Below are 16,284 nucleotides of genomic sequence, written 5' to 3'. Positions count from 1 at the left end.
CTGAACCCCAAGTATCCTTGGTGAAAAAGTGTTCCCATCAGATACCCGTCCTGTACCGCCCTACATCACTTGGGATCCTTCACCCGAAGGAAGTGGAAAGGACCACTTAGGATTAGGTAGAGTGTAACCTAATCAAAGTAGGAAGGAATGTGAAGTGTGTGGGTTTGAACTGAGTGTAGGTATCAGGGGGTACAAAGAATTAACAAAAAAGCAGTGCATAAAGTGCTCAATGTGGCAACTAGAAGTGAAAAAGTTAATATTGGGTTGTAGGAGTGGAAATTAGAATTTAATGGAGTCCTACCCACACCCAAGGTTAAAAAAACAGTGCAAGTAGTGGTAACAAATAACTACTCAGATGGTAACTGGGTCGACATGTTTCTGCAGTAAGTTGGTTCAAGAGATACCATTCTGCTTCATCAGGACCTTAGTAATGTTCAAGTGCAACTGCTATTAACAATGATTATAAATGTATGAAAAGAGTCATATCACCTGCATGCGCCAATGGATATGGTCCGAACAAATAGGCAATAGACAAACATACATAGAGAAAAACACACACAGTTATTAGAAAGTTGCTGCAAAACACAGAGATATGCTCGTGAAGTATTAATATGCCACACAGTTCATGGTCAGTATTTGTCATATCAATCAAATGTATGGGCCAGGTGCATACATCCTGGGCTTGGATCTAGTTGTTTCACTCACCCAAGTTCTGGGGAATGCGTTCTCCACCTCACCCGGCAACAGCTCAGGTACAAATGGAGCACCGCTCTATAGGATGTGAGACAGAAAAAGGACAACATGAAAGAGGAAGAGATCACCAGAACTCCATCCGGCACCCTATCCACTCCATTATTGAGTATTGCTTTACACAAGGTGACGTGATTTTATATTACCCTGAAAATTTCCACTCAAAAATATTAGGTAGAGAACAACTCACATTTCGATTATGCACTGATTGTTCTGTTGGGTCTATAACTGCCCGTTTAATGCTGCTCTGCTATAGAAAGAAGCGTGGCTCAGAACAACATCTAGCTCTACATATGCCCAGAAAAACTCGCCTTGACATGGTATACCATGAGTTTTCCGGAATGCCATACTGCCGCCAGGGTTCTGTATTGGACTATTTATGCAGCGTTCACAAAGAACAAATTATATTTGCCCAAGCAAACGGCTTCAGTGTCCTTATTACCGACACCACAAAAACGGAAAAACAGCCTTTCGCTATATAAACGCTTCTTCGAGTCTGCCCCCAGTGCATTGGCGTTCTCCTCGTTTTTAATAAACGCGCACCAAGACTCGTTCGCCTGACGGCGGTTCCACCCAGGGAAGCCTGGACTGCACAAAAGATTCCTCCCTTGCTCCCCAAGGCGCTTACCTGTCCGTCGGTACTCCTCGCCTTCCTCTAGGCTGACTTGTGGGAGGTACCGACTGGACAGGAAGCGAACTACTTATCTGTATGTTGGTTGGTCCGGTGCGCTCCACGTGGGCTTCGCGTCATCCGGCGCCTCTCCCAACAAGCTGGTGTTAACTATCCGCTGGTTGGCTAAACGTAGCCACGCGGTAACGCGCATGCTCCGTTCTTGGTCACTATGTGGTGTAGCGCGAGGACTACAAATCTGGTGGAATTTGTAGTTCGGGCATCCTTCGTGTGTTAGGAGCAGAGCATAATAAATGTTAAGACTACAAAAAGCTGATGGAATTTGTAGTGCAATAGTGGTGTGATTAACCCAAAGAATGTCTGGTTTGTTGGAAGTGGTTTTTTTTAAAAGATTATTTTAATTGAGAAAGGTCAGAGATTTTGTCTGTATCTATTACAGCTCTAGGTCTGTGCCATGGTGTAGTTTTTTTTAGACCAATATTTTATTCTTTATAATCTGACTGGAATCAGGATGATGGCTAATGGCAAACTGGCATTATTGGATGATTGAATACAGTTGGCCCTGTGCTCATGGTCTCAACATTTATAGTTCATGAGTTTCATGAGTGGCTGAACCTTAGAAATCAGTTCTTAAAATTCACCATGGAATTTGATAAAGAAAGACTGGCATTTCTGGATTTAATGTTAATAGGCACTGCGGAGGGTTTGAAGTCCGAATTGTATCAAAAGCCCATGGCTCGCAATTCCCTTTTGAACTACCATAGTTGTCACCCAAAGGCCCTTCGAGACAATCTGCCATATGGGCAGTTTCTCCGGATACACCGAAATTGCTCAGACAAAGGTTCTTTTGAAAACCATGCTAACAACTTAAAAAAAGACCTCCTCGAGAAAGATTACCCCAAAAAATTGATAAATCGCTCCAAAAAAAGAGCACAAAATAACAATAGAGCGAGCCTCCTAGAGAATACAACACCAAAAGGCAAAACTGAAAGAATGACGTGTGTAACAACATTTGGCACAATGTCCAATCAGATTACTAGCGTCATTAAAAAACATTGGGGCATCTTGAACACGGGGAATGACACAATACCGGTTCCCCTTTTTGCCTTTAAACGGGGACCCAGCCTTAGGGACAAATTGGTCCATACAAGACCTAAAACTGAAATCCCTAGAAACATAGGCACCCTATGGGACTTGCCAGCTGTGACCGGACACCATCCTTGTGGACAATGTACAGCGTGTCCTCAAACCCGCAAATCCACAACACTTGATATTGGCACAGAATATCCCTGGGAACAGCGGAGGTTCACGAACTGTAACAGTTCGAACCTCATCTATCTAATAAACTGTCCCTGTGGTAAGAAATACGTGGGGATGACCACGAGAAAGGTAAAGATAAGGATCTCTGAGCACAAGAGCTCAATACGGTGTAACAAACAAACTACCCGGATGACCAAACACTTTTTGGAGGCACATCATACACCAACAGACCTCCAATGGACTGTGCTTGAACAGCCTATGATCCCCAAACACATTACTGATGTCAGTACATTTTTACACCGCAGAGAACAGAGGTGGGTGTACAAACTCAAAACGGACATCACGGGTTTAAATGAAGATATCCCGTGGATGTCCCTATAAATGTTGAGACCATGAGCACAGGGCCAACTGTATTCAATCATCCAATAATGCCAGTTTGCCATTAGCCATCATCCTGATTCCAGTCAGATTATAAAGAATAAAATATTGGTCTAAAAAAAACTACACCATGGCACAGACCTAGAGCTGTAATAGATACAGACAAAATCTCTGACCTTTCTCAATTAAAATAATCTTTTAAAAAAAACCACTTCCAACAAACCAGACATTCTTTGGGTTAATCACACCACTATTGCACTACAAATTCCATCAGCTTTTTGTAGTCTTAACATTTATTATGCTCTGCTCCTAACACACGAAGGATGCCCGAACTACAAATTCCACCAGATTTGTAGTCCTCGCGCTACACCACATAGTGACCAAGAACGGAGCATGCGCGTTACCGCGTGGCTACGTTTAGCCAACCAGCGGATAGTTAACACCAGCTTGTTGGGAGAGGCACCGGATGACGCGAAGCCCACGTGGAGCGCACCGGACCAACCAACATACAGATAAGTAGTTCGCTTCCTGTCCAGTCGGTACCTCCCACAAGTCAGCCTAGAGGAAGGCGAGGAGTACCGACGGACAGGTAAGCGCCTTGGGGAGCAAGGGAGGAATCTTTTGTGCAGTCCAGGCTTCCCTGGGTGGAACCGCCGTCAGGCGAACGAGTCTTGGTGCGCGTTTATTAAAAACGAGGAGAACGCCAATGCACTGGGGGCAGACTCGAAGAAGCGTTTATATAGCGAAAGGCTGTTTTTCCGTTTTTGTGGTGTCGGTAATAAGGACACTGAAGCCGTTTGCTTGGGCAAATATAATTTGTTCTTTGTGAACGCTGCATAAATAGTCCAATACAGAACCCTGGCGGCAGTATGGCATTCCGGAAAACTCATGGTATACCATGTCAAGGCGAGTTTTTCTGGGCATATGTAGAGCTAGATGTTGTTCTGAGCCACGCTTCTTTCTATAGCAGAGCAGCATTAAACGGGCAGTTATAGACCCAACAGAACAATCAGTGCATAATCGAAATGTGAGTTGTTCTCTACCTAATATTTTTGAGTGGAAATTTTCAGGGTAATATAAAATCACGTCACCTTGTGTAAAGCAATACTCAATAATGGAGTGGATAGGGTGCCGGATGGAGTTCTGGTGATCTCTTCCTCTTTCATGTTGTCCTTTTTCTGTCTCACATCCTATAGAGCGGTGCTCCATTTGTACCTGAGCTGTTGCCGGGTGAGGTGGAGAACGCATTCCCCAGAACTTGGGTGAGTGAAACAACTAGATCCAAGCCCAGGATGTATGCACCTGGCCCATACATTTGATTGATATGACAAATACTGACCATGAACTGTGTGGCATATTAATACTTCACGAGCATATCTCTGTGTTTTGCAGCAACTTTCTAATAACTGTGTGTGTTTTTCTCTATGTATGTTTGTCTATTGCCTATTTGTTCGGACCATATCCATTGGCGCATGCAGGTGATATGACTCTTTTCATACATTTATAATCATTGTTAATAGCAGTTGCACTTGAACATTACTAAGGTCCTGATGAAGCAGAATGGTATCTCTTGAACCAACTTACTGCAGAAACATGTCGACCCAGTTACCATCTGAGTAGTTATTTGTTACCACTACTTGCACTGTTTTTTTAACCTTGGGTGTGGGTAGGACTCCATTAAATTCTAATTTCCACTCCTACAACCCAATATTAACTTTTTCACTTCTAGTTGCCACATTGAGCACTTTATGCACTGCTTTTTTGTTAATTCTTTGTACCCCCTGATACCTACACTCAGTTCAAACCCACACACTTCACATTCCTTCCTACTTTGATTAGGTTACACTCTACCTAATCCTAAGTGGTCCTTTCCACTTCCTTCGGGTGAAGGATCCCAAGTGATGTAGGGCGGTACAGGACGGGTATCTGATGGGAACACTTTTTCACCAAGGATACTTGGGGTTCAGGAATTGTGTCCCTTTTCCACACACAGTCACATAGTTTGCTGCACTCCTGCATTGACCCATTGTTGCATATTGTTTGTTGAGTAGTTATAGGGACCGCAACAATGCAAGGTCATTAAATATTTTCCCATCCTTGCCCCCCTTATTGTATTATACTACATTGTGGTACCCATGATGAAAGGAAAAATAAAATGAAAGAGCAGCCCGAGCGTTCTTTGACACTGAATAACGAGTGTTGGAGCCTGAGAATGTAGCTAACATGAAATATTATTGCTTTTTCTGTTTAAGCAGTACCCGGGTCTGCACGAGATGATCTGTGCCCACGACCAACGAAGAACACAATATCTGTAGTGCCTGCCGCAGAGGAGCGACATTGGTGCACTGCATTGAGACATTGAGACTTTCGAGTGAGCTGTGAGTGTTTGCCAGGTGGGCATTCCAACAGATACTGAGAAGCACTATTTTCATGGAAGGCCTGAATCAAGAGGCCCAATGCGGAAGAAGACAACGGAAGCAGATTTGATGGACGATAGAAGCCAACCAAAGAGGCTTAGAATGGACTTTGGCATAGTTGCACAAGTGATTCCAGTGCAATTGTATAAAGTGGGTGTTGGATATGTTCCCATTTGACTGAATTGCCATGGAAGAGGAATAGCCTCTAGTGGCTCCGCCCCTAGCATCCAACATGGTCCACCATAAGTTTATTATTATTTTATTTTATTTAGTATTTTATAGAGCGCACAGCTACCTCCGACGGAGGTGTCCCGGCGCTGAAGACCTTATCTCAGAGGGGGGAAGGGGGAAGGAATGAGAGTTTAGATCTGGGAGAAGAACCAGGTCTTTAATTTTTTTCGGAAAAGGGGTTCTGAGGTGGCGAATCTTAACTCTGTGGGTAACTGGTTCCAGAGTTTAGAGGTGACAACGGCGAAGGCCCTTCCACCCGTACGTGTGAGACGAAAACGGGGGGTTGTGATTAGGCGTAGATTGTTGGATCTGAGGTTACGCTGTGAATGAGAGAGTCTCAGTCTGCGTCGGAGGTATGCAGGACCACGGTCATTGAGGGCTCTGAAAGCCAGGGTCAGGGCTTTGAATTGAATCCGCATTTTTATTGGGAGCCAGTGAAGTTTGATAAGGTGGGGGGAGATGGAGTGTCGAAAAGGAATATTGTTGATTAATCTTGCCGCTGCATTCTGGACTCTCTGTAGCTGGTTGATGAGATAGGCGGGGGCCCCTAAATACAGGCTATTTGCGTAGTCCAGGTGGGAGGTTATCAGGGCATGGACTACTGTTTTTCGGGAGTCAAGTGGTAGATAGGGAATGATTTTTTTTAACATGCGTAGCTTTCCAAAGCAGGCAGAGGTTACTTTACTGATTTGGGTTTTGCAGGAGAGAGAAGTGTCGAATTGAAATCCTAGGTTTCGGGCCGCTGGGACCGGCTCTGGGGGAGGGTTTAGTTCGGATGGCCACCAGATATTGGGGGGTAGAGGAGTTTTTTGATTAAAAAATAAGACTTCAGTCTTATCAGTATTGAGTTTTAAATTGTTCTCGGCCATCCATGAGGCGATCTTTACCATGCAGTTGCGGAAGTTGTCAAATGATTTTTCATTTTCATTTAATTTGTGTGACTGTTCTTACTGTTCTGCTGGCATCGTTTTAAAGTAGTGTTCTGTCTGTACTCTGATAAAGGGTATTCCCATTTCACCTTAGAGCATTGATAAGGATCGCCACTGTCTCACCTGAGTATATAATAGTCACTGAAATGCATATTTACTAGATGATTTTAGGATTTGCTTTTGCTTAGGACTAGAAAAATGATAATTCTATTTATAATAGTGGTCATTACTTTCTACTGCTATCTGAATGTTAATGATGACCAAATGATCTGTTCCCCTTGTATTCCTGCTCATACCAGCTTAATGAAATGTTTAGAATGGAAAATGCCCACCTAGCAATGAATTAGGAAATTGATAAAATTATGAAAATTAATGTGTAAATATTTTCTATGTTCCTACTGGATCATAGGAATGTCTTCAGCTTATGCTAAAACGGTCGTCTGTCGTAAATTGACAGCAATGGGTTAGCATTTTGCTGAAGCCATCCTGTATTTAGAAGTTATCTTATCCGCTATGTGAAAGCCATTTTGTATTCCTGGCAGCCATTTTGTTTGCCATGTGCTCGCCATGTACTCTGTCCTCCCTCATTGTTAACTACTCTTGAAATTTGCGTAGAGACAAACTATACTTAGTATCTTCCACTTTCGCACATGCCCAGAAGGGCCTAGCTAGTAGAATGCGCCTGCTTCTCTAGTATAACTGTCAGGCTATTTTTGCTGCTGTATGGAGAAGTAACTCACCTCCCACTTTGTTGAGCAAGTAGATCTTGTGTGCCCAACTTAGTCATTTTGCATGCTTACATGAGCCAGGACTGCCCCTTGCATTTATGCTTACTATGTAACCCTAAGCATATATAAAGCCCCAGCTTTCTGTACTCAGACTGCCTCATTCAGTTGCTAAGGCTTCTGTGTGAAGTAGTCTCACTCATTTAAGTTTAACCCCTTGCGTGCGGGGTGTATTTTCCGCCTGTGCTGACTCCGCCTTGCGCGGGCGGAGTCATGACGGAACGGTTCCGTCATCAGCACAGCTCAACCAATGCTGATGACGGAACCGTTCTGTCATCAGCACGCAAGGGGTTAATAAAAATGTAACTTTTATATTTCAGCTTCTGTGCCAATTTCTTCTTTGTTGGTTTAAAAGGACTAAGTATCAGTGGGACCCCTAGGAAGGTTTCTTGGTTTCTTCACTTCAGCAGCCAGAAAGCAGATAACAAGAATTGTCTTGGCATTCTGTCCCCTGCCTTTTAAGTATGCCTCGAGTGTTATATGTGAACCCAGAAGACCTGGCAAGCAGGATGTAACACTTAAGCAGGATTTGTCAAAAAGAATGCCCACAGCTCCCACCCTGCATATTCTGTGGCGTTCTGAGGAGCATCTCTGCCCATTCAGGCTTATTGTTTACTCCTGGGAGGCATCTTGCACCCTTTCACAGCTATTCTAGTATACTCACTGCCTGGGACAAGCTGGAGGGACAATGCAAATTAGCCTTCGGGAATGTCAGGAAGGTAAAAGATAACATTCTAAAAGATACTTTTACTTAGTGTTTATTAAAAATCTGAATTCACCAATGGATTTTTAACAACTATTAAAAAATAATTGCTTAATAATTTTTTCTAGCTGGTTCCATACCCAAGATATATTATTAGTATTTAATATCTCTTCCTAGTGTTTTTGTGTGCACCAGCCAGCCTTCCCACAGGGAAAATTGTTTTTGGGTGCTAGTCAATGTAAGGACGTTAACATCGAATTGCTATATCTTCTATTTTTATATACTATGCACCCTGCCTTGTGGTCTACAATGCTTACACAGGGGTGACATTTTAATATTTAAAAGCAAAGTTTTTACCCATAAAAAGGATTTCTTTTGACAGGTTGCAGTGCATGTTTTGCACTGTTACAGTCAAGCTACAGTGATAGGGCTGAAGCTGTGTTTGCACTGCCACTATAGAGTATGACACAATAGGTGCTGCAGTCCACTAGGGACTCGTAGGCAAGAGAAATATACCAATTAGGAGTATGCAAAATTGAAATGTTTAAAGGGAAGCACATGCCCTTTACTTCTGGTTAGCACAGGTAAAGTGCAGAGTTCTAATTCCAGTAAACATATAGTGTCCAGTAATAGAAAAAACAAAATCCTGAGTAGCCACATTGAAAAGGCCAATCGAGCATACAGTCTGTTTAATACTGTAATTTGTCGTTGTTGCTGGTTAGATTCATGTACAATAAACCAGCCTTGACAGTTACAATATTGTACAAAAAGTTGAAAATACTTAAAAAAACTACCAAAAAAGTGGACAGTTATGAAGATATCGGTTTTACTGTTTTTCAAATATAAAAAAGGCACATTGTAAACCATGGAGTACATTCAATGTAAAGTCTAGAATGCTGTAAGTCACTGTCCAACGTGTGCACATTTAAAATCTGTTACAGAGACACATATATATGAAACCTGTTCCACTGTATTTATTGCACAAAAGTAGCATTATAAAAAGATGTTGTACTGGTCACTGTGAAATAAAGAAAATACTTCACAGGTCCCTCTGAAAAGTGGGTTTCATCATCATGACAACAGTCCCAAACCACTCTCCAGAACTTTGCAATTGTCAATTGCTTAATCAACATTCTGTGCATGATATGCAAATAACAAGTCACCATTCTAATTACAGTCACTGCCCACTGTCAGATGTCTTATGTTGCAAAGAGCATCTCCAATAATCTCTCCCTTGTACGGATAGATTGTTTTTAACAAAGTTAAAGGTGCTAATTTCTAAAAGTCTACATTTTAATATATGCAATTAAGCATTTGTATCTTCTTTTTACTGCAGAAAACCAAAAGGTGGAGTCCACTATTTCACTTACTGTTTTCAACTGCCATTGCCCTGTTTGGAAAACAAACACATTTTTCAATCTAACTCCCCCCCAAAAACATGCCTTGCAACAAACACATAATGTTTAATGTATAATAAGGCTCTATATTTCCATTTTATATTTCTGTTAAAATTAACAAGCCAAAACATGTAGATGGTAATATAGGACCATATTACACAGCTATCTATTAAATTATAAATACATATCTCTCTCTCTCTATATATAGCTATATGTATTTGTGCGCAATGCATGCTTTCAAAGTAACATATATAAAGCTGTACAGTGTTGTACATTCATAGTAACATATATAATTTAGTGTACACAGTTCTGTGGATTCAAGTTTGAACATAGAAGACTGTAGGTCTAAGTAGTGCAGTATCTTCAAGATAAAATTAAGAAGCTTCACATCCAGTGTAGACAGCGTCAAATATCCAATCTCATATACAAAGGGCTTTGAATCTGCTGTTTTTTCCAAAAATCCTTTTGGTGCAATTCCGTAGTGTTCCCAGCACTCCCTTACTGCCCAATAAGCAGTTTTAAAAAAAACTGTGAGAGACAGTCATTCAGTTCTCTGAAATCGCATAAACCCAGCTCCGCCGTTTTTGTGAAATACCGCAGATCTAGTTCTGGGTGTTTTGATCTCTCCTGGAATCTGTTCTGAGGTGTTTCTGAAATTATTGAGACTCTGCGAAAGTTTCTGACAGATCCTGCAAGAACGAGAACCAGTTCTTTTTTCTCTCAGATTTCTAAATTCAGTTCTAGAGTTCTGGAGTGTTTCCGAAACTGCCTGGAGCTTGATCTCCAGTGCTGCTGATCTACCTAAAACAGTTCTGAGGTTTTCTGAAATTCTATAGATACTACTTTGCAATGTGTGAGAAATGCTCTTTACTGCAGAACCCTCAGTGTTTCTGAAATCCCATAGGTTCTGAAGTGTTTCTGCAAGATCTCCCATTCCCTATATCCTCCAGTGTTATTGATAGCCTATAGGCTCAGCTCTGCCCTTGTGATAAAACTTGAAGAGTTTCTGACATATACGCCCTTTTACCGGAATGCCAATTTACCATATGACTGGTGTCGCGAAAGGGACATTACACATTGTTTGACCCACCTGACAGTCAGGTTAGAGTCATTGACCTTCCAGTAGCTCTTCTATGACCTTGTGTATGCTGCTGAGTGACTACAGAAAGGGTAATGTAAGCGAACAGTTCAAAGACCTGCTTACTTTCTGCTGCTGCGTTCTTCATCGCCTAGACCAGGGGCACCAAAGGGAAATCCAGGGATAGTAGCTGCTACCTTAGGCAACACCTCAACGAAACAATGTTGATGGTTTTCAAAGCATTCTGAAGACTCAATAACCAGGCGTGTTTAGGAAATCCTCTAGGCACAGCAAAATATTACTGAAATACATCATAGCGTTGGAGACCAGCAGCATTTCTGAGATCTCCTAGGCTGAGCTCTGATGCATGCGAGAGATCCCTTAGATTTAGATAGTTAGCTATGGCATGAATGGGCCACCGCATGAGACACTGGACGTCCAAAAATACAGTTTTCCTGTGAAGAGAGTGGGCTAGCGGTCCGGCTTCTTGTCAGGCTCCAACTTCAGAGACAGAACTGTGAGGATCTGGTTGAATTTCTTGAATCTTTCGGCCTGTCCCACCTCGGCTCCTTTGCTGCCCCAGAAGAGTCGGAGAGCAAACTCACTATGGAAAGCTTCCAGGAGCTCTGGACAGGGCTTAAAATCTGGAGTCAAAAGAGAGAGAAAAGTAAAGAGAAGCAGTCAGTGCAGCAAGAACAGAGATACTACATTTGGTAACCAATGGATAGAGGGCAGGCGAAGGATTCTATGCACAGAACAGTTTTATTCTGAGGCACAGGCTAATGTATGGTACTAAATATATATATATATGGAAAGTGGATTTAGGAATATTAAAATGTGGATAGCAGATAATCCGAACCAATGTTGTTAAACGAGCGTGGTGTGTAACTTTTCATCAAGTGTCTCTACTTCTCATTCCTACTTCTCATTCATCCTCCCTACTTCTCATCAATCATTCCTACTTCTCTTCCATCATCCCTACATCTCATCTCTACTTTTCATCCACAATCCCTACTTCTCACCCATCATCCTTACTTCTCATCTAATTTTTTCATCCCTAATCCTCACTTCTCACTCATCATCCTTACTTCTCATCCATCATCCCTACTTCTTCGCCCAACCCCTCATCCATCATTCCTACTTCTCATTTCTCATCCCTCTGTCATTTCAACGCACTTTCAATGTTGTGAAACACAACAACACACTGATTGGTTGGCAACAGCCAATCAGAGTTAAGAGAGAGGACTGCATTCAATTGGTCTAGCCACAAAAAACAGTGCTGTACTATTGTACTTTCTGACTGCCAAAAATGGAACTTTTCACTTACAAAATGCCAAGACGCTGCCATCTGTCTGATTTATAGATTAGGCAAAGTGAACCGTGTGACCCTGGATCGGAGCATGCTCGATTGGTTGCCAGACAAAGGTCAGGTTCTGTTAAATTGCCAATGTATTCTCTACAAATGCAACTATGGAACAGCTCCAATTTTTTTTACAATATGAGCTTTTCTGGCACTCCTTTTACGACTCTACCCACCCCATCTATGGGATGTAAATGCCTCTACAATTTGAGGGTACAACTTTGGAACTCCATTTTTGGATCAACCCTGATGCAGGGATTCCTTCCTTTAGTCCCTTTTTCTTTTACCTTTCTTCTCCTTCAAGCAACTACATCACAGACGAGCACTTGGTGACATTGCACATTGCAGAGTGATCTGTTATCATGTCCTTGTTCATTCATTCACTCACCCCTCATCTAGCGTGACCACGGTGACCTCTCTCCTCCAGTTCCCTCATCTCCTCCTTACCTACGAGTTTGGCCTCCGCGTTATTTTGGTATACTGCTGCGTTCATGGCCATGCTCCGAGCTGAAGCCAGGACCCGAAACAGCAGCTCGCAGCTATCCTCGGTGTGCTCCAACACCTCTACCCCCTCCATGAGATTCAAAAGGGGTATGATGTGAGGAACGGCTATGCCTCCGATTCCTACGGGAGGGCTCTCTGCAGGATGAAAGAGGCAGATGTTGTTACCAGACAATGATCCAGCACAGGCTGACAATGCAACAGTAAATAACAGGGGTAAATATCAAAAAACGAGTGTGGGACTGTAATGTGAGGCCAGGCGTGAAAGAGTGTGAGGGTTCAGGTACAGAGGCAGCTTGGGGGACTAGTTGTAGGAGAAGTTTGAGTCCAGAGATAGAGAAGTATGAGGTTGCAGTAGGAGGTTAGGTATCATAGGGGTGTGTAGGAATGGAAGTACAGATTCTGACCTTTGGCCTCATTCAGAGCTTTAAGGTATGGTTTTAGCTGCTTCTCGAATGTGATGGCGCTGCCAGTGTGGGTCTGCCGTAGCGCCTGCCAGGTCTGCTGCAGGCGAATGATCTGCAAAGATCCCAAAACAAGAGTTACACCATGAAGAATCCAACCTACAAGACCAGGAAGAGCATAGCAGGCAAACCAAGATTAACACAGACAGAACAGTGACCACTACATCCCACCACACACAGATCACTAGAGTCTATGAGACACACAGACGTCAGAACTACAGACACACAGACACCACAGAACACTAGCTCCCATCACACACAGTACCAAAGACACACCACTATAGCTCACTGAGACACAGTACCCCAGATAGAACAAGGAACACCAGATCCTACAAGATACTGTACCACAGACCACTAGATCCTGCCAGACACGGTAGCTAGGCAGAACACTAGATCCCACGAAGACAGTTTCTTCAGGCAAGCCACAAAACAGTGGGCCCCACCAGACACAGTACCACAGTCAGAAACCTAGACCCATTGGGGTAAAGTTCTAAAGCCTGGAACACAAACCATTAGATCCAACCAGACATAGTCCCACAGACAGAACACTAAATGTCACCATGAGAGTACCAAAGACAGAACATAGAACAGTAGATCCCACCAGACACCTACCACAGAAATAACACTAGGTACCACCAAGACTGTATCACAGACAAAATAAAGAACACTAGATCCAACCATACACAGCACCACAGACAGAACACGGAACACCAGCTCCCACAAGACATGATAACAGACTGAACACACATAACCAGGTAGACAACAGCAAGCCATAGAACACCAGAAAAAAAGCATGATAGCAAAAGCAAAGAAAAATAGATTAAAAAGAAACTGAACCTATAACCTTATATACAGTGTGTAAAACAACAGAAACAACAGTTGCAGTACAAAGGTTAGCTCATAATATCAGAAGTAGATCCTTTATCACCAGTGACATCACAGTGGACATGCTTAGAAAACAAGATATCCTAAACTGTGCGCTTTTTTTTTACGAAAACATTGTGCCACTCCCTTTGATTACTTCAAAATACATTAGGATTTGTCACCCTATGATGCCCTGAAATGTACCCATGCCCCTAGATCCCTGGGAGTTTCCTTGTAACCTGTACTGCCTGTCAGCCCTGACCACAGATAATCTAGTCACACCACAGTAGAGTGCCACAGCATTCCTGCTACAGTAAAAACAGAACAGCGAATGCGCCTAGGAACCGTAAGGAACCTTGAACACTAGTTAAAGAAGCACAGTTAGCCTAAATAAGACAAAAAAGCTACTTACCTTCAGTAATGCTCTATATAATTGTATACTCTATCTAATAGCATATACCTCACCTTCGGAATATCCTCAGGCGCCAGACTGGATAAGGAGACTACTTCAGCAATATTCCCTTGCATCATCAGGTGGTGCCCTGCGGCTCCCCAATGAGTCCATACCACTCCGGAAGAGAGAACCCCATATAAGCACCACCCCAGTGTACTGATGCCAATTTCTTATAGGTTTCTCATTCCATGCACTCACACACTGAGAGTTTAACAAATTGACTGAGATAGTGTCCTGGTCTTTAACATTGGGACCTTATTAGATGTTAAAGAGGCCACTCTGCAGAACAGGGAGTTGGGAGGGCTGTGAGGAATCTGCATTTAGAATATCCACTGAAAACATTTTTGCGGAAGGTAAGTGAGTAAGTGACTTGTTCTTTTGATGGATACTTAAAACAAATTCCTTACCTTAGAAGAGATCTACAGCAGCAATTCCCAAAGGTTGAGGGGAAGGGGAGAGGACCCAAACCAAAGTCATCCTGCAAAACTGAGCAGACACAAGTGATCTTCCTCTGGACCTGAATGCCAAGGCAGTAGTATTTTGAGAACTTTTGCACCAGTGCCCACATCGCAACCTGGCAAATATCTAAATCATGTGTCCATCTTGCAAAAGAGATTGTAGCATACTTGACCCTCATATAATGGGTCCTCAGGCCTTGAGGGGGCTGCTTCTTTCCAAGTGCACAGCATATTTTGATGCAAAGGGACTATCCACATTAACTGGTGCTTTTTTGAACCACCTTGCCTTTCTTTACAACAGAAAACCCCACGAAGAGCTGTTCATCCATATGATGGCATGGTTCATGTAAGAGCTCAGCATCCAATAGTATTTATGAATTCCAGTAGACTCCAATGTTGTAACACCAGTTTATTTGAGTAGTACAAACAAGCAGGATTCAGTGTAAGGGGCCAAGATACCAGCCTCCGAACTGAATTCTATTTGCATCAAAAAAGTACCACATTCTAAATAAAAATCTGCAATCATTCAATGAGCTGAGGATATAATTTTACATTAGCAGCACAAAGGATGACAAAACGGAAGGGATATATGTGACTATGCCAAACGAAGTCTTATGGTCGATGAGATGAGGTCTCTCCTCCTATTTCAAGGGATGAAGCTGGGCAAAAACACTGGTAGAGTGATCAATTATACAACAGGTCGAGACAAGGTGCGTTGTTTGTTCTAGATCGATCCAGACATCGACTGGAAACTGGGGGCGACTCACAGGAGGGGTTTGTCCTGCATTTTATTCTAATCCTTACGGCCGGTAGGAGTCACCTGGGCTGAGTAAGGTCTTGATGAATGGTGTGCCCAGCATTGATGCAGTGGCATGAAAATTACTGCCCTGAAGAATTTGCCTAAAAATTACACAAGGCAATGAAACATGTTGGCTTGTGGTTTTGGGCTGCATGATTAGTAACCAAACCTCGCTTGCTTTTAACTTGATAGGTTGCACGAAGTAAAATAATAAAATTGAAAGCAACGTGCAATCCTATCTTTGCATTACACATTTTGTCTGTTGTTTGTTTTTCCACTGCACTTATATACACTCACATATTTTCTTTAGTTGGACACATTTAATTAAGGGCTTGATGACCTTCAATGATGAGAACAGGGCTAAACTGGTGAGTACCAACCAGATATCCCGATGGTGGTTCGCCCGCGAGGGGTCATCTCGCCTTTTCAAATTTTTTTTCACAGTAACTTCACATTTTGTGTTGTCCGTTGATTAGGACTGTCATAGATGGGATGGAGGCCTTTTAAATTGGCTTGTAAATAGTGTACTCTCTACCCCAATTGTTTCTAAGAGAGGGGAGATATTTGTAAAAAATTTACAATACGACGTACACGAAAATTTATATAACATTGCCTAAGGGTACCCGGTCATTTTTGTTTGTATGACTATATGAGTGGAGGGCGACTTGGGTCCTGTTTTCCCTCTGTGCTCCTTTTTGTGTGTATAGAGTGATCAATTGGCCAACGTGGAAAGGTGTTCTGACTTTTGGTAGGATGCTACCTGGATCCTCAGTACAAATTTGTCTAGAAAAAAAAGTGGTGTAGGTTGGTTGCATAGAAAGTACT

The 16,284-nt window shown here is 42.6% G+C and overlaps 1 protein-coding gene across 5 annotated transcripts in view; it reads right to left on the bottom strand.

The window, feature by feature from the left end:
* Positions 1 to 8,888: 8,888 nt before the first annotated feature.
* LOC147748775 (breast cancer anti-estrogen resistance protein 3 homolog) overlaps positions 8,889 to 16,284 on the bottom strand; it is a 232,009-nt gene continuing 224,613 nt past the window's right edge. For all 5 annotated transcript variants that reach the window (XM_086963797.1, XM_086963798.1, XM_086963794.1 and 2 more), the window contains 3 exons: positions 12,828 to 12,939; positions 12,367 to 12,558; positions 8,889 to 11,203 (listed from right to left, as the gene is read on the bottom strand). In XM_086963797.1, the coding sequence (XP_086819923.1) occupies positions 11,031 to 11,203; positions 12,367 to 12,558; positions 12,828 to 12,939 (477 nt within the window). In that variant the 3' untranslated portion in view covers positions 8,889 to 11,030. The remainder of the gene's footprint in view (positions 11,204 to 12,366; positions 12,559 to 12,827; positions 12,940 to 16,284) is intronic.

This window comes from Lissotriton vulgaris, chromosome 1_1 (genome assembly GCF_964263255.1).
Source record: "Lissotriton vulgaris chromosome 1_1, aLisVul1.2, whole genome shotgun sequence".
Lineage (NCBI taxonomy): Eukaryota > Metazoa > Chordata > Amphibia > Caudata > Salamandridae > Lissotriton > Lissotriton vulgaris.
The sequence above is the reverse complement of the archived record's forward strand: the minus strand, read 5'-3'. Positions and strand labels throughout refer to the sequence as shown.